This window comes from Micrasema longulum, unplaced genomic scaffold (assembly GCF_059751315.1).
Source record: "Micrasema longulum isolate JH-2025_06_02 unplaced genomic scaffold, ASM5975131v1 h1tg000097l, whole genome shotgun sequence".
NCBI lineage: Eukaryota > Metazoa > Arthropoda > Insecta > Trichoptera > Brachycentridae > Micrasema > Micrasema longulum.
In genome coordinates, this window is record NW_028277303.1 from 752,083 (window position 1) to 778,468 (window position 26,386).

General features: G+C 30.7%; 1 protein-coding gene and 1 long non-coding RNA gene across 7 annotated transcripts in view; one reads left to right on the forward strand and one right to left on the reverse strand.

Moving 5' to 3' along the window:
* Positions 1 to 6,573, reverse strand: LOC148284681 (uncharacterized). Its single transcript, XR_015824163.1, has 3 exons — positions 6,398 to 6,573; positions 1,563 to 1,611; positions 1 to 139 (listed from the first exon to the last, which is right to left on the reverse strand). It is a non-coding gene; the product is annotated as an uncharacterized LOC148284681 (long non-coding RNA).
* Positions 5,117 to 26,386, forward strand: part of LOC148284682 (arylsulfatase B-like) — a 23,602-nt gene continuing 2,332 nt past the window's right edge. The window contains exons 1-7 of one of the 6 annotated variants that reach the window (XM_088236335.1): positions 5,117 to 5,148; positions 12,568 to 12,708; positions 14,269 to 14,428; positions 16,922 to 17,148; positions 21,095 to 21,353; positions 22,256 to 22,413; positions 24,079 to 24,214. In XM_088236335.1, the coding sequence (XP_088092461.1) occupies positions 12,604 to 12,708; positions 14,269 to 14,428; positions 16,922 to 17,148; positions 21,095 to 21,353; positions 22,256 to 22,413; positions 24,079 to 24,214 (1,045 nt within the window). In that variant the 5' untranslated portion in view covers positions 5,117 to 5,148; positions 12,568 to 12,603. The other 5 variants (XM_088236343.1, XM_088236347.1, XM_088236355.1 and 2 more) reach the window with 5 other exon arrangements.

The following is a 26,386-nucleotide window of genomic DNA, read 5'->3' on the forward strand; positions in this document are numbered from 1 at the left end:
GTAGTATGTGATATTTCCATATTGGTCAACTATATTGTAAAAATTCGTCTTCCTCTCCGCCATATTATTTCCTCATCCTCAATCTTCTTGTAGTGCTCTTTTTTCTTTTCTTGGGTAACTTTTGTATTTTCTCCTTAGTCTGTAACATGTTCTATTACTATATTTATATTTATGAAAAACTTTAATTGTAATTATGTACCAATCTACTCTTTTTTTGTAAAGTAGTTAATTTATACAAAATTTTTGAGATTTAAAAAAATAAGTAATTTTTGTCATTTTTACCAACAAAAAAAATTAAAAATTTACAAGCAATACCAAAATTGTACTAATAAATAATGTACATACAGTTATTGATATTTAAAGCATTAACCCTGTGGTCAAACATTTTACTAAATTTCATTAAATATTTATTTTAACCACTTTTACACTTTCGAGATGTACCCGTCTCTTTGTCAGGATACCAATGAAACCATCATGCAAAACCCACGATACACCTACACTATAGTTGTTGCACAAAAATATAAAACCAACACGCCATGCATTTTAATAGACCACCCTTACAAGCACTGATTGGGTTATAAAAATATTTTATTTTGAGGGAGAAATAGCTGAAAAAATAGGGACGGGATGACTGGTTTAAGTGGCCACTTTACACACTGTGTAACATTCACCATTTTGCCTATGTTTGAACATCCATATTTCTTCAATTCTTCCATTTGTTGATTTTACTCTACGAACATTTGGACAAACTCAAATATTGTAATTTACTTTCTTGAATAAAAAAAGTTTATTGGTATGTACATTAGTGATCTTTGCAGCTGTTAATTATATTGGCAAAATCATTGTTTTTATAAAATTATGCAATATTTTAAAAGCTAGTATTAATATTGATCTCCACCGATAAGCCACAGAAAACGGCTTAGTGAGTTTTTAGTATTTGTAAAAAAAATAATTGGTAAACTGTAGAATGTATATTTATTTCATAAATAAATTTAAAATTGAAAAATCCCACATTACTTTTATACTACTCATATTTTGATAACCTTTAACCTATAACTATTCGACACTTTTACTTGATAATAGCCCAAACTATTGTTATTAATAATTTAATTCTACACGTGCATAACAAAGATAAAAAAAATATTTGAATGCGGAGCAGCATAACGTCATTGATTATACCTAACATTCATTCATAACTCGGAAAAAGAAGCATTTTTAAAAATCTGTTTTTATGTAAAAAAAATATGTAATAGGTAATAGGTATTTAATACCGAAAAAAGAGATGTATAAAATGTATTCGTAAATCAAATATGTACATAATTATATTTGCTAGTTTCACACTGTGTTACATATGTACTACGCAACTGAATTAAAATGCAACATACATTTGAATGTTTTTGCTAAAATTTATTATTGTTTTACAGAGCCGTAATCAAACATATAAGATAATAGAATAGGCACACGGGCAGCCAGTAGCGTCTAGAGATAAAATATATTTTGGACTCTTTTAAACATTTACTCAAGGTAAAGAAAATGTTTTAAATAGTGATTATCGTCATTACCTCCTTTTCCGCACCCATTGATAAACCAAATCCAGCGTAGTTCAATCATCTGTAAGGTGAAAGTAAGGTAATCAGTCATACGCTTCAGGTTCTGGTCCAGGAACGATTAACGATTGCCATCCAAAAATCCCAAAAAGTTAGAAAATCTGATAATAAGGAAGTTCAGTGCTTTAAAAAAAAAAACATTTGTTTATAAACTATTAAAATAAGCCAATTTTTTTTTAAAATGTTATTTTTACATATCGTATTATCAGCGCTATGATTTTTTTTAAAGTTTAGTATTTCTGAAATTACTTCGCGTGTGACGTCAGAGTTTCTCCTCTGTCAGCTCTTACGATTTGTTCGTTTGCGGTGAACAAACCGGATATCCTTCACAGCTCTCATATCATTGGTTGGTTTATATAAACCAATGACGTCGTTCAAAGAATTGGATTTAAAAAAATATATTTTTAATGATTTTTTCTTACATTTTCAAGAAACTTTGCCATACAATTTAATGCTCTAATTTTTACCGTCCGCATGAAAACATGTTTTGAATCCAATTTCCTTTAAGCTAGGGTTTCCTAGGACAGCGGTGCCCGTATCTTAACGGCCGTAGTGAACGGTGATGCGGTGGATAGCCGTCGTAACGGTGCCGAGAGAGTGGTTTCCTATGAAAACGGTGTTATCAACACCGTTTAACACTGTTTTCCTAGGAAACCACACTCTAGTCACCGTTAAAACGGCAGTCCACCGCATCACCGTTCACTACGGCCGTTAAGATACGGGCACCGCTGTCTTTTTTCCAAACATAGAATTGGCGAAAAAACTAAAAATTATTAATTAAGTTTAAGTATCTCTTTCTTACATGCATGCTTGTTAATATGAAATGAACTGAAATATTTGTCTTGTAACATTATTGTGCGTGTTGTACAGGTACAGGCAGAATAATAACTTGTCAGTTTAATTATACGTCTTTTTTAACTTAGAACTTTGGAATATACGAAAACTGTTATTTTATTTTACACTTTAGACTTTCCTGTAAAATGAAAGACACGATGCTCAGGGTGAATTAAAAAATACAGTATTCTGTGTGTAAAATAGACGTACCTTGGACAAATGTTTTTAACTCGATGACAACTCTCAGATAAAAAATCTTGAAACTGAATCAAGGGAAGATTAGTCCGTCTCGTGGTAGTGAGAAATTTTGAATTTGTTAGAGAAGCATAATGTCGGGGTTACTATTATGGTATGTGGGCTGCGTGTGTAGATAGATGAATTTCATGAGCTCGTAGTTCTATCTGCTAGCTATAGGAGTAGATCCTTCGTGCCTTAATTTGGAGAATATGTCCTGAAGCTACGGTTTCCGTTCGAGAGTCGATCCTATTTGTTCACGGTTTTCTCAGAACTTCTAGTATTTTTTTCAGCCGTGTTAGCCATATTTGACATGTCATCGTTCGGTAGTGCGGAGATTGTGGCTTGCACTTGCTGAGGTAAACGTTGAGCCCAGAGGGTTTTTGTGGTAGTCTTGTTTGCCAGCCTCATTTCAAACCCTTTTTGCTGTTTGTTATATTTGAATACGAGCTTTATTCTTGGATATATTTAATATGAGTGACATCTTTTGTATCTTGACCACACACATTTTTACCAATCTGTATTGTATACTTATTTTTTTACATATGAGTTATTTCTTACGTTTTTTTCATTGGTCATCTATACACGCTAATAATTTGACGTTGTTATGCAGAAAGCAGCCAATCTACAATTTTGAAGAAATGAAATATTGATGTTATCGGGTGTAAGAAGGTCAATTCTAAAACTTCTAAAACAACCAGACCATTTTCGTACAAAAAACTGTATTAATCACCTTCTGAAAATGGTGTCGAACACAAAAAAGCATTTCTCGATTTGCAGAAAACACTTACATCTCTAGAAAAATCTTATGGTTTTTAAAAAAATATTAAAACTGGCAAAATACATAATTAGATTTTTTTTTATTTTTTAAAAGGAATAACCCGCTAAGCCTCTATTTTGAGGCTTGTCAGCAGGTGGGATAGAGGGGATATGGAAGAAGGTAATGAAAAATACACCACAACACCCAGACCAATTGAGAAAAAAATCTTTTTTGGATTTTTTTCTTGCAACTGGCGGGAATCGAACCCGCGACGCCAGTTTCACAGATAGCCGTCTAACCAACTGCGCCACGGCGCCTGTCTTGTTTGTAATATAAAAAAAATACTTATGTATTCATTGTTTATCATTTGTAAAAGTCAAAAACGTTCCAACTGTTGTTTAGATTTGATAATCCACTCATTTTATAAAAGTGCTATTATCTCAGTTTCATTTTTATATGGCTGGCTGCTTTCTGCATAACTACATTAATTCATTGTCTTGATGGATTTACGCAATATTATTCAAATTTCTCTTTTATTTCTAAAGGAGCAGGTGTCTCTCGGCTAAAAGACCAGATCTTTGAAGTTTGCATTCAGATGATACAATGACTTTGATTGTTAGATATTGTTTATATATATCTTGCGTTTTCTCCAAATGGTATCTTTTCTTAAATAAACCTTTTATTATTCCATCTATTTAATGAAAAGATTTGCTTTATAATCCAATACGTTGGTTCCAGGAGGACACATTGAAATTAGATTCCAAACTAGTACGTCGTGACTACGATAATTTATTATTAAATAATGTATTATTAAACTAAAATATTATTCATTATAAGTACAGTTAACCTTACAAGTGTAGTTGGAGACATCTTGTTATCTTCCAGAGTGAATAAAATAAACCAATACAATCTTCGATGCTATTTTTATTGACGACTGGGGGGCGATTCAATTACTTATTACAATGAGGAACTTCAGCTCTACGGGAAATTGGATACAATAAATATTTTCTTGCGCGCGGTAAAAAATGGAGCATTAAATTGTACGGCAAAGTTTCCTGAAAATGTACGAGAAAAATCATTAAAAAAAACGGACTACTTTGAATGACGTCACCGGTTCATATTCTATGATAGAGCTATGGAAGATTTCCGGTTTGTTTGCCAAGGATGGACCAATGGGAAGAACTGAACGAGAATAAGCGGAAAAGAACGTCTGACGTCACACGTGTAGTTATTTCAATAATACAAAACTTTTGAAAACCATTGCGTTGATAAAACGATGTATGTAAACATTGTAATTTTCTCAGTTTAATAGTCTATTAACAAATTTAAAAAAACAAAAAAACCACTGAATTTCCTCATTGCTGCTCAGCATCTCACGGCACATAACAATAAAGCCTTTTTTTTAAAATGGGGATTATTTTATTCAAGTCTCAACATAATTGTTTTTTTATCAATGTCAAGCCCATATAATTTGATTGGTCCATATGATTTTATACTCCTTATCAGACATTTTGGATTGGGTCTGCCATACTGTAAACGTAATTACGCGACGGCTCTGAACTGTTGACATAATTCTACGTTATAATAAAAGGTTAACGACACCAAAATGTTATTATTTAATTGAATAAAAATATATAGAAGCATACTAAACAAGACTTGTTCTATGATCCAGTAAGTAATTATAATCTGCTCCGGGGGTTTTGAATTATCAAGGTTCCTTTTTGTTTGTACACAATCTAATATTATGAACAAGTGAATATCTATTCTGTTCGTGAGATAAGCGGTCATTGGTATACATACTTACATCCGTAAATCATACAAGTGTATACTTGAAGGACATGATAAATCTGCGTGTAATACCGAATTGTAGAATCGCAGATAATAATTAGCGAAAATGATAATTATCCATTTGTTTCGACTTAATCCTAATTAGAGGTTAAATTGTATGAAATGCTTCTGTTGCAAAGTTATTGTGAGAAAAATGTGATCACGGTTTTTATTGTGATGTTTGCTGGTTGTGTGTCTTTATACCGATTGTAATAAAATTTCACGAGGCCTGTGGTTTCGTGGTTTTATTCTTTATTATCAGAACCAAACTATATATTACATGTCTCGTATCTTTCAATACTTTAATAGTTACTGTATCCACATTTATTGATCTTTGATTGATCACAAACTGACAATACTGCAGTGAGGGGTACAATGAAAGTTTTTAAAGTTTATTTGTTTTGTTATTTTCGCGGTTTGATTGTAAAGAAATATTAAATTTTCGCTTAATTAGTTTAAAAAAACAAAAATGATATTGATATGCGAAACTGAAGAAAGACTCAAGTCTTCATGAACAGTTTCGGAAAAGGGGTGGATGCTTTCATTGTATCCACATTTAGAATGTCAATAGCAGATACAATTGAATAGCATGCATGACAAGATGTATAAATTATAAATGTGGAAGAAGCTTGGAATGTATATCACGATAGACACTTCTGGTATTTCATCCTCTTTACCTACCACTAAGGAGAAATGCCGTGAAGATGGTACACATTTAAAGATTATTAATTATACAATAAAAAAACAGTTTTAGTTTTAAAAAACTTTTTAAACCACTTAAAATGAAATGTTTATCTGTACATATTTAATTTAAACGCTTTTTAATTCGTGCATGTTATTTGTTTAGTGCTCCTGGAAATTGGAAGCAAAAAATATTTTCTTACACAATATCTATTTTTTTAAATGAATAAAATAAAATACTTATTTATTTCACGAGATAGATCTGTTTCGGAACAATAATTTATTGCCAAACGGGTTTCCTTAGTTCGCTCGAACACTTTGCCGACGTGCATTCATTCATAAACGCAGCTTTAATAAATTGATCAATCTTTATATGAAAGTAAAGTGATCAGTCTTATACTTCAGGTGCCAGCCACAAATAATAAATTAATTAAATATTTCACGTGGACTTTACCAAGATAAAAACCGGGACATCTTCCTTTTTTCTTTTTCCTTTTTCGTGATTTTTAAACATCGAGTCAAAACACTGCGCCAGAATTCTGGACTAATTTAGAAACAGAGCTGTATTTATTCGCCCGAGTACAGAAAATTTAAACGGACATGTCAGAATATTGACAATTATATTACTGTAACAAGTTACCATAAAACCAATTAGTGCTGTTTAAGATAATTTGATTAAATCGTTCATTAAACCAGTTTGAAACAAACGGGAGATATAAATAATATAAAAGGGAAATAAAATATTCATTGGTAAAAAAAAAAAAACTAAAATTAATTATGAATTAAATCAAATTATGAACCAAAAAAGCAAAGAAAACCAATTTAAAATCAGAATGCGAGTAGTAGTTTAATTACTAACAACGCCATCTATGGAAAACTGTTTTAAATATAAAAATCAACAAGATGTTATTTTTATAAGCTTCGAGAAAATGTTCACAGAGTTCGCGACTGAACATGTACCTCTGTATTTTTTAATGCCTCATTATTTCTTTTTGTTAATTAAATGTTTAATGAAATTTCTTAGCCCCTTTTTTTAATGATTATTAAAGGCATAATTCAACCTAGAATTTAGGAAAAATACCATAAAATTTAAGTGATTTAAAATGCCCTTTTTTTGTAGCAAATTTTTTTGTTTTTTCTTCCCAGAATAATTTAATATTTTTAAGTCGGCAAATTTTTTCAGCGCAACACTTTGTTTTTGTTAGTAACCACTTAGATAATTTTCGATGTGTACCGGTTTCAAGAAGTACCCGTCTCTTTGTCAGGACACCAATTACACTCACATGCAAAACCCACTGTGCACCTTTTTTGATTAAAATGCATGACGTGTTGGTTTTATATTTTTGTGCAACAATTACGGTGAAGGTGTATAATGAAATTCTTATGTTGGTTTAATTGGTGTCCTGACAAAGAGACGGGTACGTCTCAAAACCGGTATACATAGAAAAGTGGTTTTATACAAATATTTAATAACATTTATTTTTAAAAATATTTGAATAAAAAGTAACTACTTTTCAAAACGTCACTATTTCATATGTATCAACCAATGATAAGAGAGTTGTGAAAGATTTCCGGTTTAAGTTAAGTCAACGGACCAATCTGCAGAACTGATTGAGAAGAAGCGGAAGAGAATTTGAGACGTCACACGCGGAGTAATTTTAAAAAAAAAAACGTATTTTTTGGCATAGTCTATTAACAAATAAAAAAATATATAAAAAACCACTGAACTTCCTCGGTGCAATTTCAGGAAAAATTCTAGAAAAAGTATCTTGTCTTATATTGTGTTTAAAGTTATCATCTGAACGATTCCTAAGAATTAACAATTATTTAATTTCACAGCAATGAGTTCCTTGAATGAATTATTTCAATGCAGTGAAATGTTAAGCATTAGGTTATTAACCCTTATACTGCTAAACAACGATATATCGTTGTTGTTAATCCCTATCATAAAGTTCTAACTAGACTGATGCTGACGTCATAATCCCCAAAAGGGTAAATGAATTCGGGAACTGCTTGTTGCACTTATTTGTCAGTGGTATAAAACATTTTCAAAACATAAAAATTACTTATTCGACGGCTTATTATTTAGTTTCGTACCTATTTTAGGCCTACGGAAAATTTAATACAAAAATATTTTCTTACGCGCAGTAAAAATTTAAGTATTAAATTGTACAGCAAAGTTTCTTTAAAATGAATAAAAAATAATTTAAAATATTTTAATGAAAACGAACAACTTTTAACGACGTCACTTGTTCATATGAATCAACCAATGATAAGAGGGTTGTTTAAGATTTCCGGTTTGCTAATCGTCAATAAACCAATCAACAGAACTAACCGATAAGAAGGGGAAGATACCTTGCGACGTCACACGCGGATTAATGTCAGAAATACAAAACTTTAAAAGATCGTAGCGCTGATAATACGATACATAAAAATTGAAAAAAAAAGCTTCGTCTATTAACCATTTTATTTTTTTAAACCACTAAACATCCTCATTATAAATTTACTTATGATGCTTAAATTCACAGTGCTTTTAAGAAAAGAGAACAACTAAACACAGGAAACTTCTAGCTAGTCGGGACCTGAAACAGTGAACTTTTTTACATTCCAAAAACAGTGAAATAAAGAATAAATCAATGTTAATAGTTAGATTTTTAATCACCTATATGATATTTGAGGAAAATAATTATATTTGGTGTTTTCCCCGCTATTAAACCCGATTCAGTGATTACGAAAATATTGATGTACTTCCGTAATGAATAACTAATTGAATACTTTACCTTTAATATAAAAGTTCTTATCTAGTGAGGTCCCTATATCACCGGAAAACCCCATAATTAAGAATATAAACAAATAAGTAAAGAGCCATAAAACATAAAAATAATTCACCATGGAACCTAATGATTGTCAATTAGGACGTTTGAATATTAAAAAAAATCATTTGTTAATTTATTATAATGGGTACCCACAGTAATGGGAAATCAAAATATTTTAGCTGTTCATTAGGTAGTAATTATTACTTTACTAACAAAACGTAATTATTACTATACAAACTCTATTCTACAAACTGTTCTACAAAGAAAACGTAAATGAGGTATATCAGCTCTATATTGATCCAAAAATACTTCAGAAAAAGCTTCTTCGATTTCGTGCTCTTCGTAAGAGTCATATTATAAATTGTTATCATTATCACTTAAAAAGATATCATTATTGTCTAATTCACTTTCGGAATAGGTTCAGCTGCTAAGCCTCTGAGTGTCTCGGCGAGATACAATTATTTCTTTATCACTTTTACTATCCGTTATCATTTTGAATGATATATTTTGTAAATTTATTCATAATAAAAAACACGCTTTGCAGAGTTAAATTGTTAGTTAAAGTAACAAAGTAAGATTAAAAATATACATAAATGTAAAAAATATGTAATTTACCTCGGCTGTTTGTAATTTCGGCAACTGTTGTCTATCTCACTCAATCCATTATGCGTGAACTAGCTATTAGTGAAACGGAATATTTTTCTTAGAAGAGATATCAATTTGTGAGACAGATGTACAAAAACATTATTTTTTTAAATTAAAATTATATTATGACAACTACCAAGAAATAATATCACTAGTACATTTACCGGTTACCTTTAAGTTTCAATCTAAATAACTCCCTACAAACATTTGGACATACTCAAAATATTGTTGATTAAAATAACTTGCATAAAAAATTTAAAGTATTTTTAGGCATTACCTAGGAGGTAAAATAAGTTATCCAGATGAAACTCACCGACATCAATAAAGGTTTCAGCTCTTTTAGTTTGCAAAAGTTAACAGTTGGAAGAGTTGGGGTAATGTAAAAATAACCATGAATGTGGATGTGTAAACATACCCAGAATAGTGAATATTTCGCAGTGTGTAAAGTGGTCATTTGAACCAGCCAATGACAGATCATAAGTCCTGTAAACGCCTAGACTTCCATATTCCCTTGGCAAAAATGTTTTCCCTCTCTGTTGCAACAAATTTCAAGATATATTTTACTAAATTTTTGTTTAGCATGCATTTATGGAAGTGGTAGGTTTGATAATATATAACAGAGCACTTTGCCCCTACAAAACTATCATAATTATTTCGTTTCTGCGCCTTGAGATTGCAGTACGAGATCAGTTTTGTTTGTTTTAATTTTCAATTTAGAAAGGGTTTACAACCGCTGTACGAAAATTGTCTATTTGCGGCACGAATTTTCTATCTTGCTCACTCCATTGGGTTTGAACTAGATATTTATGAAATGGAAGATTTTTCTTGGAATTGCTATTAATTGATAAAACAGTAGTGTGTTTGGAAAACAACGTATTCGATAAAATATTTTTGAAATGTATAAATAAGAGGATTTCTGATTAGATTCTTGAAAAACTGCGTAGCAGCGTAAGGGTTAATATAACGAATTAGAATAAAAGGAAATTTATATCATATAAGCGAATTTCCTTTTGCATTTCTGTTTTGCCATTTCATCTAATTTTCCCTCACATCAAATTAACGCTGTCACCGCAAAATACGAGAGCAAACTATTTAAAGATTTTGTCAACACAAATAAAAAAATCTACCGTGAAGGCAGTGTTAGGTGGAAAGCGGCAAACGGTTCTGCAAGAGATAATTTCATTCTCAAATCAGACGTTTTGATTACACGACGCGACGCGCTACGTACCTATTGAATTCGGTATTAAATTGCTAAGAAAGAAAAAAACGTCGGTTACCAACAGTGTAAAAAAACAGTACAGTTTTAATGAAGTTAAATTATTAATTATTTTTTTACTAAAGGATTAATAAAAGTGAATAATTCACATTGTGACATTAAAAACATTAATACTAAAAATCTCTATCATATTTCGTAAAAAAATCATTATAAAATGGCAGTCAATAAAAGCAATAAAAATGGAGGAATATAAAGGTTGTTTATTTGAAGCTACAGTAAATTAATTAATTAAAATATCGGTGTTCAAGAAACGAGAATTGAAAATGTATTGAATCAACATATTTTTATGTGACCCAGATTAATTCACAGTTATTTTAAACATAAAAAACAAATAAGTATTCGTTTTTATTTATCGGATGTGTAAATTCAAAGTCAAAGGTCAGCACGAAAACCTAGTGATCAAGAAAAATAATGTATTTTTATTTTATATACTCGTATACTCGTATTAAACTAAACGACACCTGTAAGATCTCGACAATCATGTTTGAAGATTATTAAAACATTAGAATAGGTACACTTTATTTTAGGTGAATTTAAAAAATCTAATAATAAAAAAAATAAAAAAAACAGAAATAAATATTTATAAAATAAGGATAAGGAAAGACTATCCGTGCTTTTCCCGGGCTTAATTCTCAGCTTAAAATGTTTATTTAAAAAGGTGTTTAATAACTTTAAATATCATTAGTATACTAATGAATGGCCCTATGTACCATTCGATACAGATAAAATATGTTGACGATGAATATAATTTTTTAGTATGTTGGTGTTAATTCAGCAAAACGGTTTGGTGTTTATAATGTAAATATTTTTTTTTATAGGAAATTTTCACCACTTTTTATGAACAAGCACATTCTTTTCAGAAATCAAATGGCTTAATTTATTTTTTAATTTTTAATTTTATTTATTTATTTCACATTAAACTTTATGTATTTTCTTTTCTATGTGAACACCTCACTGAGCATAACCCATGTCGAGGCATTCATTTACATTATTTTAATATTATCTTCTAGTACATAATAAGTAAATATAATAGAATAAATAACACTGTATGGATATAAATATAAAGAGCAAAATTTTGTTTGGAAGATATTGGTTGAAACAATAAACCATAAATATTATATTTTTTTTAACATCAATAGGCGAAAGAATTGAAGGAATATATATGTTCAAATATGGGAGTGGTGAATGTTACAAAGTGTGTAAAGTGGCCACTTAAACCAGCCATTGACAGGTCATAAGCCCTGTAGATGCCTAGACTTCTATATTACCTTCTCTTAAATGTTCTTCATCTCTGTTGTAATATGTTAATACATTTTTTAAACAATATTTGTATCCAAGACCTTCCATACTCAACACAATAATAAAAAAATCAATTTATTTTATTCTGGCGGCTAATTAAGAATTGTGTAACCGGTTTTTGCGCAAAAAATCATTAAAAACAAGTTATGTAATAATTTAATATCATTTCGACCGCCAAATAGTAAAGCCGGATAAATTTTACAACATTGTTTTTCGTGATTTGTGAATATACGGTTCCAAAATACTAGTATCCAGAATAATCGTAAACATTAATTTCTGTGCTACATTCTTTGTGATTTTTACAACCTATTGATTTCTTTATTAGGTTTGTTAATTTTTCAGTGTTATTGGTTCCTCCTTCTCCAATTAAATACTATATGTATGTAACCAGAAACTGAATAGTTCTTTTTAATATGTCAAAAGTGCAATTTACGATTCTTTTATAAAATAACATTTCTTAATTTTGAATTAACGTGCTATAAGTATTTGTCATAGAGTAAAAAATGAATTTATTTCATTTGATATCTATACATCTATTAAATTGGATGATTTATAAGACGATTTACCTGAAATCTTTTTATATTGTAGGACAATGACTTGTTATAAATAATTTAATAATAAATAATGGAAACAATAAAATTAATTGTGGTTTTGATATTGTCTGTGAGTGTTTCGATAAATGGAGAAGTCAAACCTCCTCATATTGTTGTGATTTTAGCAGACGATTTGGTAAGTTTTTATTTATATTTATTCCATTAACGATTTCTTCATATTTTTACTAACTTATTTTACATAAAATAAATGTAGTGTTATGATTACCCGTTTTTAATATAAATACTAAATAATGTATCATCATTACCTTTTCACACCTAATGGTGCATTGGTACACCAATCGCAGTGTATCTTAATAATTTTTGTTACATAAAGGTAAGATGGCAATGAAATATTCCAGTGCTAAAACATCTTTTTAAATAAATATTTCATGTCAACCATGTCGGGAATCGAACCTGAGACTTTTTGCATGGTAGGCAAACGCCACTTCACCACGGGGCTGACTTATATTTACTTATAATAAAGAGTCATTTTAAATATGACTAACTAAATTACCCAGTGACTAATATTTTCCCAAGAATCTACCCAAGGTTTTTTCTCATTTAACGTGGTCAAGATCAATCCAATAATGTTATAAAGAAGTCGTAAAGACAACAATGAAGTTTAATTATTGAGTTTGAACAATTGACTTTACGAGCGTTAAGAATAATTGTTCATTGATTGGGAAAAATCGATATAATTTTAAATGGTTATGTAAAGTTTTTGTAGAATATGAAGGTTTTTTTTTGTTTGATATTCGTAATCAAATTGAAGAAGAACATTTACTTTTGATGATAAACATTACTAGTTTTATGCTTTTAGATATTCTCTTTTTAAAGTAATTTAATTTTAAAATCAAATTTAAAATATTGCGGTTCTTATTATTAAGCAAAATATTTTTAAAAAATGTCGATTTCCAAAGAGTTGCTTACAATTTAAAAGTTTTTTATAACTCATTATTAGAAAATGTGAATTACGTTGAGGTGAGAGGGGTTCGATCTTTGGACCTCGGCTTCGTGAGTCCGCAACTTTAGCCACGGGATCACAACCAGATTCCTAGTGTTAATTACAGATTTCAATTTTTCTGGAAATATATATTAGAGCCATTTGGAACCATATCAAAAAAATAACCATGATTTTTTTTTAATTTAGCAGTTCTGCGTTATAAATTCCTTTATTTTTTAAAAACGTTAAAAAGTCAATTAAATTATTACAATGATTGTAGTTAGAACTAAAGAAATTTACTCACAATCGTGTACATATTATATATATGGTTAATGGAATCTATATATAAAAACTGCATTGTGGTACTGAACAGAAAAAAAATATTAAATTTTAAATGCATTTTTGAACACATTCATCGTTTTATAAAATCAGTATCTTAATTAATCAGCATTTAATGACAAGATACCGAAAAATAAAACTCAAATTATTTCAAAGTGATCCAAGAAATTTTCAAAAAAAGTTATAATGTTCCTAATAGTAATGATTTAAAAATTTATAACGAAAACATATCATTACCGAATCTGTATGAATTTAACATTTTTTGCTGTTCTTTTTTAATTGTATTTCAATCAATATTGATTAGGAGTTGTTAGTTTTTAATTAAAAAATAGTATATATTATGTTATTGTTTTATAATGTAAGAAATGATAAAAAATTAAAAGTCTTATTATACGAAAGCAATTTGATTTACAGGGATGGAATGACGTCAGTTTTCACGGATCAAATCAAATACCAACCCCTAACATTGACGCATTGGCCTACAATGGAATTATCCTGAATAACCATTACGTTCAACCACTATGCACACCATCGAGAGCGGCATTTCTTACGGGGAAATACCCCATACACACAGGTTACTCAGTTTTATAATTTTATTGTTTATAATACGAAATATTTTTTTTAAAACAACTTATGTTCCAACTCCAAGGGACTTCACAATTACTCAAATAATAATTCATGTAATATTGGACATTTCTTTCCTATGTGACGTAAATTTTAAAGTAGTACTAATTGGTCGTATACTTTTTTTTTTCATAAATTATTATTTTCTTTCAATTCTTTAGTAAATATGTAATATTTTTAATATTATTTTCATCAAACGCGTAGATAAGTAGTAATAAAAGCATTACTAATGGTTTATTTACACAATAGATCCAATAATCTATTACATTATTGTGGTAATGAACTTCTCCAGATTGTGCCTAGTTTTTCTAACTAGATATAACTAGTCTCTAAAGGAAAAATTGTTTTTATGCTCTGAAAAAATGATAAAATATGACTACCTTAGCGTATTTATTATTTATAGTATCAGCCTGTTTTTCTCAATTTCTAGATACAGACCTCGTCCAAATTTTTGCATGTTGTTCTGTCCTGGTCACTCTGTTCCCATCCACGTCCCACAAGTTTGACGATTTCGTCAGTCCCTCTCTTCTGTGGTCTCCCCATTTTCATTTTATTTTTGTGAGGTCTCCAATTTAGTATTCTGGGAGTCCACCTATCAACTTCTTGTCTCGCCACATGACCCGCCCGCTGCCATTTTTGTATTCCTACTCTTTCTGCAATATCGGCCACCTTTGTACGGCGAATTATCTCTTCATTCCTTAATCGAACTCTTAAGGAGACGCCCAAGATTTTTCTTTCACACAACACTTCCGGCTGTGAGTAACGTGGTTTTAAGACCGTATGTTATATTGTTGTAGACTTTGGCCTCCAGAAATCTTGGTTTTGTCCATATTCATTTTCAGACCAATCTTTTTAGAGGTTTCGTAAAATTCTTCTGCCATAGTTTCTAGTTCGTTTACCTCTTCACTTATTATCAGTAAATCGTATTTATTATTCAAGGTTAATTATCTATACTATTATTTATCAATAAATTTAAGAAATTCTTCTCTCTACCCAAACCCACTAACCAATTTTTAGAAATTTATTCAATTGAAGCCAAGTCATGGATTTTTTTGTCAATTTCTGGCAGTACGTTGAATATTTTGGGTTTCCAAAACCTGAAAGTTCTTTGTTCTAATTTAGAATTTGTAGTAGATTCCATGACCCATCCTCCAGTTTGACTCCTAGTATTGTGGGTGTGTTAAAAAAGTAGGTACCTACTTTGTGTCGTGATATCACTAAATAAATGCATTTAATTAGGAAAATGTTGCTTTATTTTTTTACCAAGTATAAACAAATTGATGATAATTATTTTCTTCTAATCCTTACAAATAAATTAATTACGTTTGGTCCCGTGATATTCTAGCTGAATTCGAATCAAAGGTGTAACATGAATTTCAAACCCTCTTCAAGCACATTTTTTTACCCATTTTCTGGTACAGTTATTTATAGCTCATATTTAAAAGAAAATTTTTAATTCAGTTATTTTTATGGCCGCAAAATAAATTTGTATTATAAATAAATGATATTATTTATGCTCCAAGCATAAACTTTGCGGTCAAATATTTTAATAATTGATGTAATAACTTATATTTACATATAAGTTATTAATTAAAATTACTTGGTCCACTTCCACTTATTTGTTTGACCAATTAGCGCTTTCACCCTCTAGTAGGCATCTTCAGACTTTACCCATTAGAGGGTGAAAGCGCTAATTGGTCAAACAAATATGTGGAAGTGTACCAAGTATTTTTAATTAATAACTTATATGTAAATTAAGTTATTACATCATTAAAATGGAATTCCATCAAGAATTGTCAGTAAACAATTTAAATTTAATTAGTTATCTACTTTTTATGTCTACCGGTTTCGAGACGTACCCGTCTCTTCGTCAGGACACTCACTACACCAACATGCAAATACTAAAATACACTTTCACCTTTACCATCACCGTAGTATACATAGTATGTATGTCTCGAAACCAGTAGACATAAAAAGTCGGTAAGTGGTTATATACTCATATTTACTAACATTTACTTATTTGTAAGAACACAAATATATTTACAGACAGTAAATATCTCTCTAAATTCAGACAGTAGTAAATTTTAATAAAATAAAAATAAAATTCAAAATGAAAACGCCCTTTTATCTGTTTTCAACCATGAAATATTTATGTAATTACCCGCCGGTTTCGGAATCACACATGCTCCATTATCGAGGTACTCGTATAATTGATAATTGAATATAAATCCTGTTTTATAATTTCAACTGAGACCATAATTCAAGATTTTACATCAAGTAATTTTTTGTGTATGTGAAGGTATGGACTGAGGGGTGAGAGGGGTTGAAATTCGATCATTTGATCACCTGTTCTCAGCAAAGTAGATATGAGTGGACCATAGAAAATATTGTTTTTTAGATTATTTTTATTCAAATATAAATTTTAAAATAAAAATTATTTCAGGAATGCAACATTTGGTTCTCCTCGAACCAGAACCTCGAGGGTTGCCACTCGAAGAGAAATTACTCCCTCAGCACCTGAAGAGTGTCGGTTACTCCACCCATGCAGTGGGTAAGTGGCACTTGGGCTACCACAGGACGGAGTACACTCCCACAAGGCGAGGGTTCGATTCCCACTTCGGTTGCTGGAATGGACTACTGGATTACTATGATCACACTGTGCAAGCAACGGTAGGGTAAATAAATCCAAACCGGGTTGTGGTACCGTGGCTAGTGTCTCGGACTCACAGATCAAAGGTCCGAGGTTCGCACCACTCTGTACCATAACTTGATTCCAATTTTTTAGCAACAAATTATTTAAAACTCGTATATAACTACTTACCAACTTTTCTATGTCTGCCGGTTTTGAGACGTACCCGTCTCTTTGTCAGGACACCAATTAAACCAACATGCAAAACTTACTATACCCCTTCGCCATAGTTGTAGCACAAAAATATAAAAAACGTCAAAAGTAAAAAGTATGGAAATAAATAAAAGTTAAATGTAAATAATATGTAAATATTTCCCATTAGAAAAACTTTAAAAAATAATGTTCCTTTAATCAATAATCAAACAACCTTTCAATATAGCCTGTTATACGTTGTTCTATTGTAATGGTCATCCTAAACCTATTCAATTCAAGCTCCTCCTTCCATCGCCTCTCCCTTTTTTTCAACTATTTCACAAACAACAAAAAATATTTTCATAATCTAATCGGTGCATGTTTGTCCTAATCAGTGCATGTGCTTATTAAAATGCATGTTGTGTTGGTTTTATATTTTTGTGCAACAACTATGGTGAAAGTGTATGGTGGGTTTTGTATGTTGGTTTAATTGGCGTCCTGACAAAGATGCGGGTAAGTCTCGAAACCGGTAGAAATAGATAAGTCGATATGTGGTTATATACAAATATCGAGTAAAATATGTGACCACAAAGTTAGTGATAATATATTTAAAACTCGTTGAAAATGCCCCCCTAAAATTATAATATTTGCATAAATCGTGAACCCGATTTTTTTTTTTTAAATGGTTTAATTTATTGATTTTATTTTATTGACATATATAGAAAAATTGCATTTTACAAAACTTATGATATAAACATATTTGGTTTAATTATTTTTTTAAAAAATTGCTAAGATTTAGAAACAAAAATTTATCCTAAAAATTATATAACACATTCAGTAGAAATTCGCCCACCACGTTTGAGGTTCAGGGTAAGGATTCCTGGAAAGGCTACCATGAAATATGGTTTTTTTATGGTGATTTTACGGAGAAACATTTAATTGTCCATGGACTGGCATATGAAGCATAATACTGATCAGTGATCACTTTACCTTCCTGTAAATTGTTATCAAGACACGCTGCATTTGATTTGATTTAATACAATGCTTAATACCCGGGTGCGGATAGAGGTTTGATGATCGTAATGATTAATGTGGGGCCAAAGTCCCAAGAAGTTAGGACAAGTATCCTATTATAAGTTTATTTTTTGCAAAAATATGCAAATATCCTATAATACTCGTACTGGTAGAATATGGATGGTATTCCCATTCGAATTATACCACTATACTTAGACGTAACTTTACGCCAAGTTTATAAGTAAGGCCCAAAGTTATCTTCAATTGTTTACAAAGTAAAATTGAATTTTCTGTACGAAAGATGAAATATTATTACAAATATCCACATTTTCGTGAAGTAAATCGGATTTTACTTCATACAGAATCGAAGATAACTTTGGGCCTGGCATCGAAAGTAAAAGTGTGTTCTTAAAAAACGGACGACGCTGAATTGATACACATCGGTGCACCGATTGAAAATACTCCACAAAAGAAACACTTTCCTGTTCATTCGAGGTCTAACGGATTTTTTTGTATATGTGAGTAGTTTAGAGATTTTTAACATTTTGACCGATTTAACGATTGTTCTACCATTCGGCCATTCGTGTTAATAATATTTAGTTATTGTGTTGATACTAATGTTCTATGTTAATATTTATCTTTCTTCTTCTTCGTCTTCAACCTTATTCTCTCCACAGCTGAATAAGGACGTCGTCTCTATTCCTTCCTATCACCCGCTTTCATCATCCATGTTTTACCGGCTATAGCGCAATATAATCGACCCATCTTTTCTGTGGTCTCCAAACACTTCTTTTGTTTGCCCATTGTCTCCATTTTATTATTCTTGGTGTCAACCTGCTATTTTTTTGCCTCGCCAGACCATTGCCATTTTAGTTTTGCTGCACGATCCAAGATATTCACGAATCTGGTTCGGCGCCTTATTTCTTAATTTTTTATTCTGTCTCTTAGACATACAACGAGCATATGTCTTTCCGTGGATTATTGCGTGCATTTGAGTTTCTGGCTACTTTTCTGTAATACAGACATGGTTTCTAGTCCGTACGTATTGGTTTTGACTAACTGTAATTAATTAAGATAAGTGATTGCAAACAACATTAGTACTAGGAGTAGGCTCAGTATATGAAGGGTCGGCAAGTCAGAAATATTAATACGCCTAATGTTGCAATCGGTTCCTATATGGGAAAATGCCTGTTCTAAGAAACCGATTTGTTGCGGCAAATATGGTTTACGAATATTTTTCCTATAAATAAAAAAACTATATTAGTGAATTTGTATGACTGTAAAATATCATTAAAATGATTTTCGAGTAATATTTACTCATAGCTTGCTGTTGTTGATGTTTTATACATATTTCATTATTTTCTAAAATAGTATTACGTGATTATAACGAAAAAAAGTTATCCATTCATTCTCCCACTTCAACGACACCGTCCTATTTTATAATGAAAAAAATATAAAAGGATTTTTTTTACAATATCATGATTATGTACAAATTTCACTAATCAATTCGAGATATTAAGATTTTGTTAGAAAAATACTTAAATTTTAAATACGATATTTTTTAACATTAGTTGGTACCAAACTTTTATCATTATATTTTTTTAATATTTCTTAAAGTGAGTTTTGGAGTTTTTTTTTTAAAGGTGCGACTTGAGTTATTCGTGTCCAAGCGGAAAAAAAACAGTTCTGTTTATGAAATAGGACAAGAACCCTGGACGAGTGTTTTCGATTCGATGGTGGTTCTCAGGTAAAAGTCCTGAAAATTAAATCGAGTAGAGAAAATTTAGCCTCCAAGTGTAGTGTCTACCATGCTTGTGTCCCCGGTTAGATTCCTGGGAAGGTCGACATGAAATTTCAATTTGAAATGTTGTTCTGTTCTGCAATATTTCATCATTCCTGGGACTGGCACCTAAAGCGTAAGACTGATCACCTCACCTTATATTTAACGAAAACGAAATAGATACGCTATAGCGGATAGAGACAATCATGATAATTAATATACAAACATTCTTCAACATTATTTTTGGTACGTGTATTTTGTACATACACAAATCTGGATTTCTCCCAAGGGGGAGTAGGTATATATTTATATATTTTTAATCCAGATTTGTGTATGTACAAAATACACGTACCAAAAATAATGTTGTGTAATAAGATCTGGTCAAAATATAAGTATAAATAAATTGCAGAGTCATCTGCAGGCGATTACTAGTACTTAATTTAACTCGAAAGAGTCTTAAATACATAAAATAAAGTAATATGCTAATTAAAAATACTTAACTTCAATATCAATACATAGATGGCGCTCCAACACGCTTGTGAATGGTTTCTCATTTAATAACATATATACAAAAATCAAAAAAATGTTACCTGTGTCGATATTCGCTAATAAGCGGAATGGGGAATGTTGTAATACGTAAAGTGGCCACTTAACCCAGCCAATGACAGGTCGTAAGCCCTGTAAACGCTCGAATATCCATAATCCTGAATTTGAAAAAAATTCTACCTCATCTCTGTAGGGATATTAATAAAAAAAAATAAAAATACAAACATTCTATTAACCTTATAATCATGTTAGATTATATAATTAATACAAGAAATTAAAACTTTGCTAGAAAAATACCTAAAAACTGACGCAGTTTTCACGAAACTTTTTAACGTCTTTTTATTTCTTTAAGCGAGTTTGGCAGCTTTTTAAAAAAAGGTCATGAATTTATGGTCCTTGAATTTAGACCAAATTTTAGTGTGATTCATATATTATTTATGTATTTTTATTTTCAGTTTTACCCAAACATGAAGGGATATGACATGCGCCGTGATTTGGAAGTGGACTTTAGTGCCAGAGGAAAGTATTCGACGCATCTCTTCACAGACGAAGCTTCAAGCATCATCAACAGCCACAACGCCTCCAAACCCTTGTTCCTGTATCTGGCTCACACAGCACCACATACAGGAAATATAGGGAAAGCATTCCAGGCTCCAGATGAGGAGATAGCCAAGTTTTCTCATATCTCTGACCCAGAACGACGGGTGTATGCAGGTTAGGTTCATTTATTCCAAATTCCTTATTAGCTAACCAACAACCGGCTTACAGTGTTGGATAACGGTTTTCATTGTAGACCTTAATAAAAAAATGTTTATTAAATATACTTTACAAGACCACAAACGTATGAATATGATAGGGATATATTATTTGATTGTGTAATAAGTATTATGTTTTAAATAAAATTCATATTTTGTATTGTTCAAAAACTAAACTGGCTAACAAAGTTTTGAGTGTGTCCAAATATTTGTAGACAGGCTGGATTGGAGAAGGAAAAGATTTTGATAAAGGAAAATAGAAGTCTAGGCATTTACAGGGCTTACGACTTGTTATTGGGAGGTTTAATGGCTACATTACACACGTAACATTCACCATTCTGCCTTTGTTTAAGCATCCACATTTACTTAACTCTTCTCTTAACTTTATTGTCAATTTTAAAAAAAAATGTAAATAGGGGCTAGATTTCTTATTGTCTGTGCGCTCTGTAGCTGCAAGACGTGCTGTAATCTAGCTCCTGTATATCATAATTGGAGACGAGGAACAAGAATCCCAACCGTCCATGCGCTCTGTAACAGCAAGACGTGGTGGGATATTTATTTATTGTACAGCGCCCTTGAGGTGATTATCATAAAAACGGCGCTATATAAATTATCCAAATATATAAATATATATAAATCCGTTGACTTTTATGAAGTAACAAACATTAGGTCATACTCAAAACATAGTTGCTAAAATAAGTTTATAAAAAAATAAACCATTTGATTGGCTTTATTACTGGTAACAAATTATTATTTATCTCATTTGGTCTTAGAGATATTTTTTTGACTGTTGATAAATTAAACGCGAACATCCCAACCATTTTGTCAATAAAATATTTTGATTTTGTATTTTGCTTTCAGCGATGGTTTCTGTACTTGATCAAGGGGTGGGAAGAGTGGTATCAGCATTACGAAATAAAGGAATGCTAGATAATTCCATAATATTGTTTATGGCGGACAATGGAGCACCGAGTATTGGAATCCATTCTAACAGAGGGTCGAACTATCCGCTACGAGGGGTAATATCACTTTTTAAATAGCAATAAAATAAAATAAAAGTTATAAAACGACCGAAGAAAAGTTAAATTTTATTCACATATCTTAAAGCTAATCTGCAAGTTATTTAAATGTCTGATTAAAATATCACATTTAGGCATTGTTGTCGCCATTCCCCGGCAGCGTACGAGGCGTGTTTAGAAAATAACGGGAATTTTTAGATTTCGCAAGTTTGGAGAGTCTTATTGTCAATTTGAAAAAATATTGATTTACATACCTCTGAACCATGCTAAAATTCAGCTGTATTTATAGTCTTCTTTGTCTGTGGCAGCCGCTAAGGTTAGACGTGTTCGGCGTGCTCGGCGATTTTCGTCTTAGTGATCCAAATGCGTCCAATGGGACGTTTGAGCCTTAGTTTCGACGTCATATCCGTAAAACCATGTTTCGTCATCTGTTATATCACGTTTCAGTAATTTTGCATTGTCGTTGACTTCATTTAGTGGCACCTGAGCAACGTCTATTCGCCGCTTAGTTCGAAATCCAAAAATGCTGGAACAAATTTTGCTGCCAATCGTTTCATACCTAAAACATTCGAAAAAATTTCATGGCATGAGCCAATCGATATGCCAACATCATTAGCGACTTTTTTGATTGTGATTCAGAGATCGTTCATAACCATTTTATTCACTTTTTCCACGTTTTCATCGGTTGTTGATGTGCTGGGGCGTCCGGGCCGTTTGTCATCTTCAACATCTTCACGGCCTTCTTAAAAACGCTTGTACCACTCGTAAACTCTTGTTTTACTCATAACGGACTCAATTTAAGCCTTTGTTAACATTTCACATACTTTTTTTTACACTTTGTTCCATTTTTTACACAAAATTTCATACAAATTTTTGATCCATTTTTTTTACACTTTCTTTTTATTTCACAGACAACTTTTTAATTTTTTATTTTCTATTTGAACTGGTTTTCTTTTTTGGGCACATAAATTCTAAGGTTACAAGATCACAAAGGGCATATTAGCGCAGCTTTTCTCGTTTGGTAACGAGCAACATTTCCTTGTATGTGGGCACCGCCAAGGTCACTCTGCAGGACCAAGGAAGTCAGCAGACGCGCTGTACGGTTTGTGGTAGGCAAGTTGCTAACATTTATATTTGAGTATTGTTATTGAATACGTTTTTATAATAGAACCAGGTTGTGGTCCCATGGTAGTATTGTCGACGCACTGAACAAAGATTCCAGGTTCAAATCTCGCTCTACCACAACACCGTTTTTGCAGCACAAGTTATTAACGACTTTTAGGAAATGGTCTAAAAAAATATATATTTAAGTAAATAATAAGAACTCGATTTTTCTCTTTAAAAAAATAAATAAAAAATTGAATTTTATACAACGCAATTTCGATTGGTAAAACATACTTTTATTTCATTTATTTTATAGGTGTTAAACTTTTTAAAATAAATATAATATTGCTAAAAAATGTGTTCATTTCGAAAATTTTATTTATAACGCCTATTTCAAATGTTCTATGTTTATAAATTAACTTAAAACCATCAATATGAAAGATAAAAAAATATTAAAAGTACAAGAAATATAGTTAATTAAAAAAGTGGTTCTGCAAACGGTAGTTTTATATGTGATTTTTATTATGTTGTAGTCAATTAATAAGTTTTTTCTGTTTTTAGCAAAAAGAGTCGCCATGGGAAGGTGGTACAAGAGGAGTTGCAGCTATATGGAGTCCGCTGTTAAATAAATTAAATCGTGTATCAAATCAGTTGATACATATTACAGATTGGCTACCAACTCTCTGGGCTGCTGCAGGTAATGATATAATCAAATATGACCTAATATCAAGAAAATGACAAGGGATTACACATTAATTTAATTACTTTCTAGTTGTTTATTGATCCTATATAAAACACAACAATAAACATACATATTTGCAATACCACCGGTCAGGTCAACTTTGGTGTGTTCGACTCTATGTTAAAGTTTAATACATAGGTCATATTTTAAAATGTTGAACTATCTTATCCAATAAACAACATGATGTGTCAGTCATATTGGAAGATCACAGTTAAGAGTATTTTTTTATTCATATTTTTTCCATTATAAACTTTATTTAATAACAAAAAATAATGTGTATGCATCTGCAGTTTGGAGTCCTGCTTATTACTGCAACTCATATGATCTTGAACAAGTACAAATAATGTTTTAAAGATACATTCAATTTAAATTAGGTCTACCTGTGTCAAAAATAAATTACAAATCCCTGGTGACTAATTTAAATTTACCATTACTGTCAAGCAGGAGGACAATAAATAATCTCTTGTTTATTTATAAATTGTTAAATAATAAAATAGATTGCCCAGAACTGTTGACTTTAATCAACATTCGTATTCCGCATAGACCAAAAAGACTTAATTTTTAGTTTTACAGTCATCATCGTGGTACTAATAATTATTCATTGCATTCACCAATTATTCGCATGCAGAGACTTGCAAATCAATACTGTGATGATTTAGATTTATTTTATACCACGCCGCTGATAATCAAGTCCTGTGTTTTGAAAATGAATTGACCATTAAAAATTCAAATAATGATTATTTACTGATTGATTTGGTGTTTATTTTGTAGAACTCCATATTTAAACTTATAATATGATAAATCAAACACTGTTGTTCAGTAGACTCAAATTAGTGTTTGATTTCTTATCTTATGAGTTATAATGATTAGTTCTTCACTTTTGTTTTAAACTTTACTTTTGTGTTTATAATTATTTTTTAAATTTAATACTGTTTAGTACTAATATTTATATATACCATGAGGTAACATTTTTAACTTTTTTTCTTCTTCCTTTTTTTCTTCTCTTTTTTAAAACTGCTATTTTTTTAATTTAACTTTCTTTTATATAAGTAAATATTTACAATTTGTTACAGATGTAATATTTCTTTTTTTATATACAATTACTGTTTACCATTGTATACTTTTCTCGATGTTTTTGTTCTTTTTTAAAATTATGCCATTTTTTGTTGTATTTTTATCACTGGTTTTATTGTATTTATGTAAAAGGTTCGTGGAACCGTAAATAAATTAATACAGTTGTAAAATTGCTAAAAAAATGTTTTAATTGATATTATAATTTTAACCGAGATATTATTAATATTCAAGGCATTAACTTTGTGGTTCAACATTTTAATATTATGTCAATAAATTTGTGAGTGGTTTTATACAAATTTTATTAACATAATACAAATTTTATTAACATAATATTAACCGAGATAAATTCATACGTTATAAAACAATGCACAACAATCGTTTGTATTTATATTTTAGTTTTCTAAATATGTAAGCAGAGAAAGTAGTCTTGGTCGCATGCAACATAGTATGTCGTGTGCTTTTTTGAATTAAAATGCATGTTAGGTTTCATAATTCGAATGAGTAAACACTTTGATAATCCAAAGGCCCTTATTTCATTATATTATACATTTGTCAGAAGCCATTTGGAATACGCCTCTCAGATATGGAATCCCCAGTATGCCATATATATAAGTAGAATAGAAAATATTCAAAACAAATTTATAAAGTACCTTAAATACAAAACCGGTATTTCTTATGTATCTACTCTCACTGCCTCCACCTTCCATGGAATCATTTCTCTACAATACCGCAGAGTGTGTGCGGACCAACTACTGCTTTACAAAATTGTGACAGGAATGGTTGACTGTACAGAGCTGCTTGTTTTAATAACAATACATGTGCCAGCCAGGATTTGTAGACGGTACCACCTGTTTCATGTACCAACAAGTAAGACATCGTATGTTAAAAATGCTTTTTTTCGTAGGACTTTTTCAATGTACAATACAAAATTTAAAAATATAGATTATACAAACATCACTCTGTCAGATTTAAAATTTAAACTAAAAATGTATTATGTAACTTAGTAGACATTATAATAATAAATATGTACATCTCCCCCCCCCCCCTCCTTAT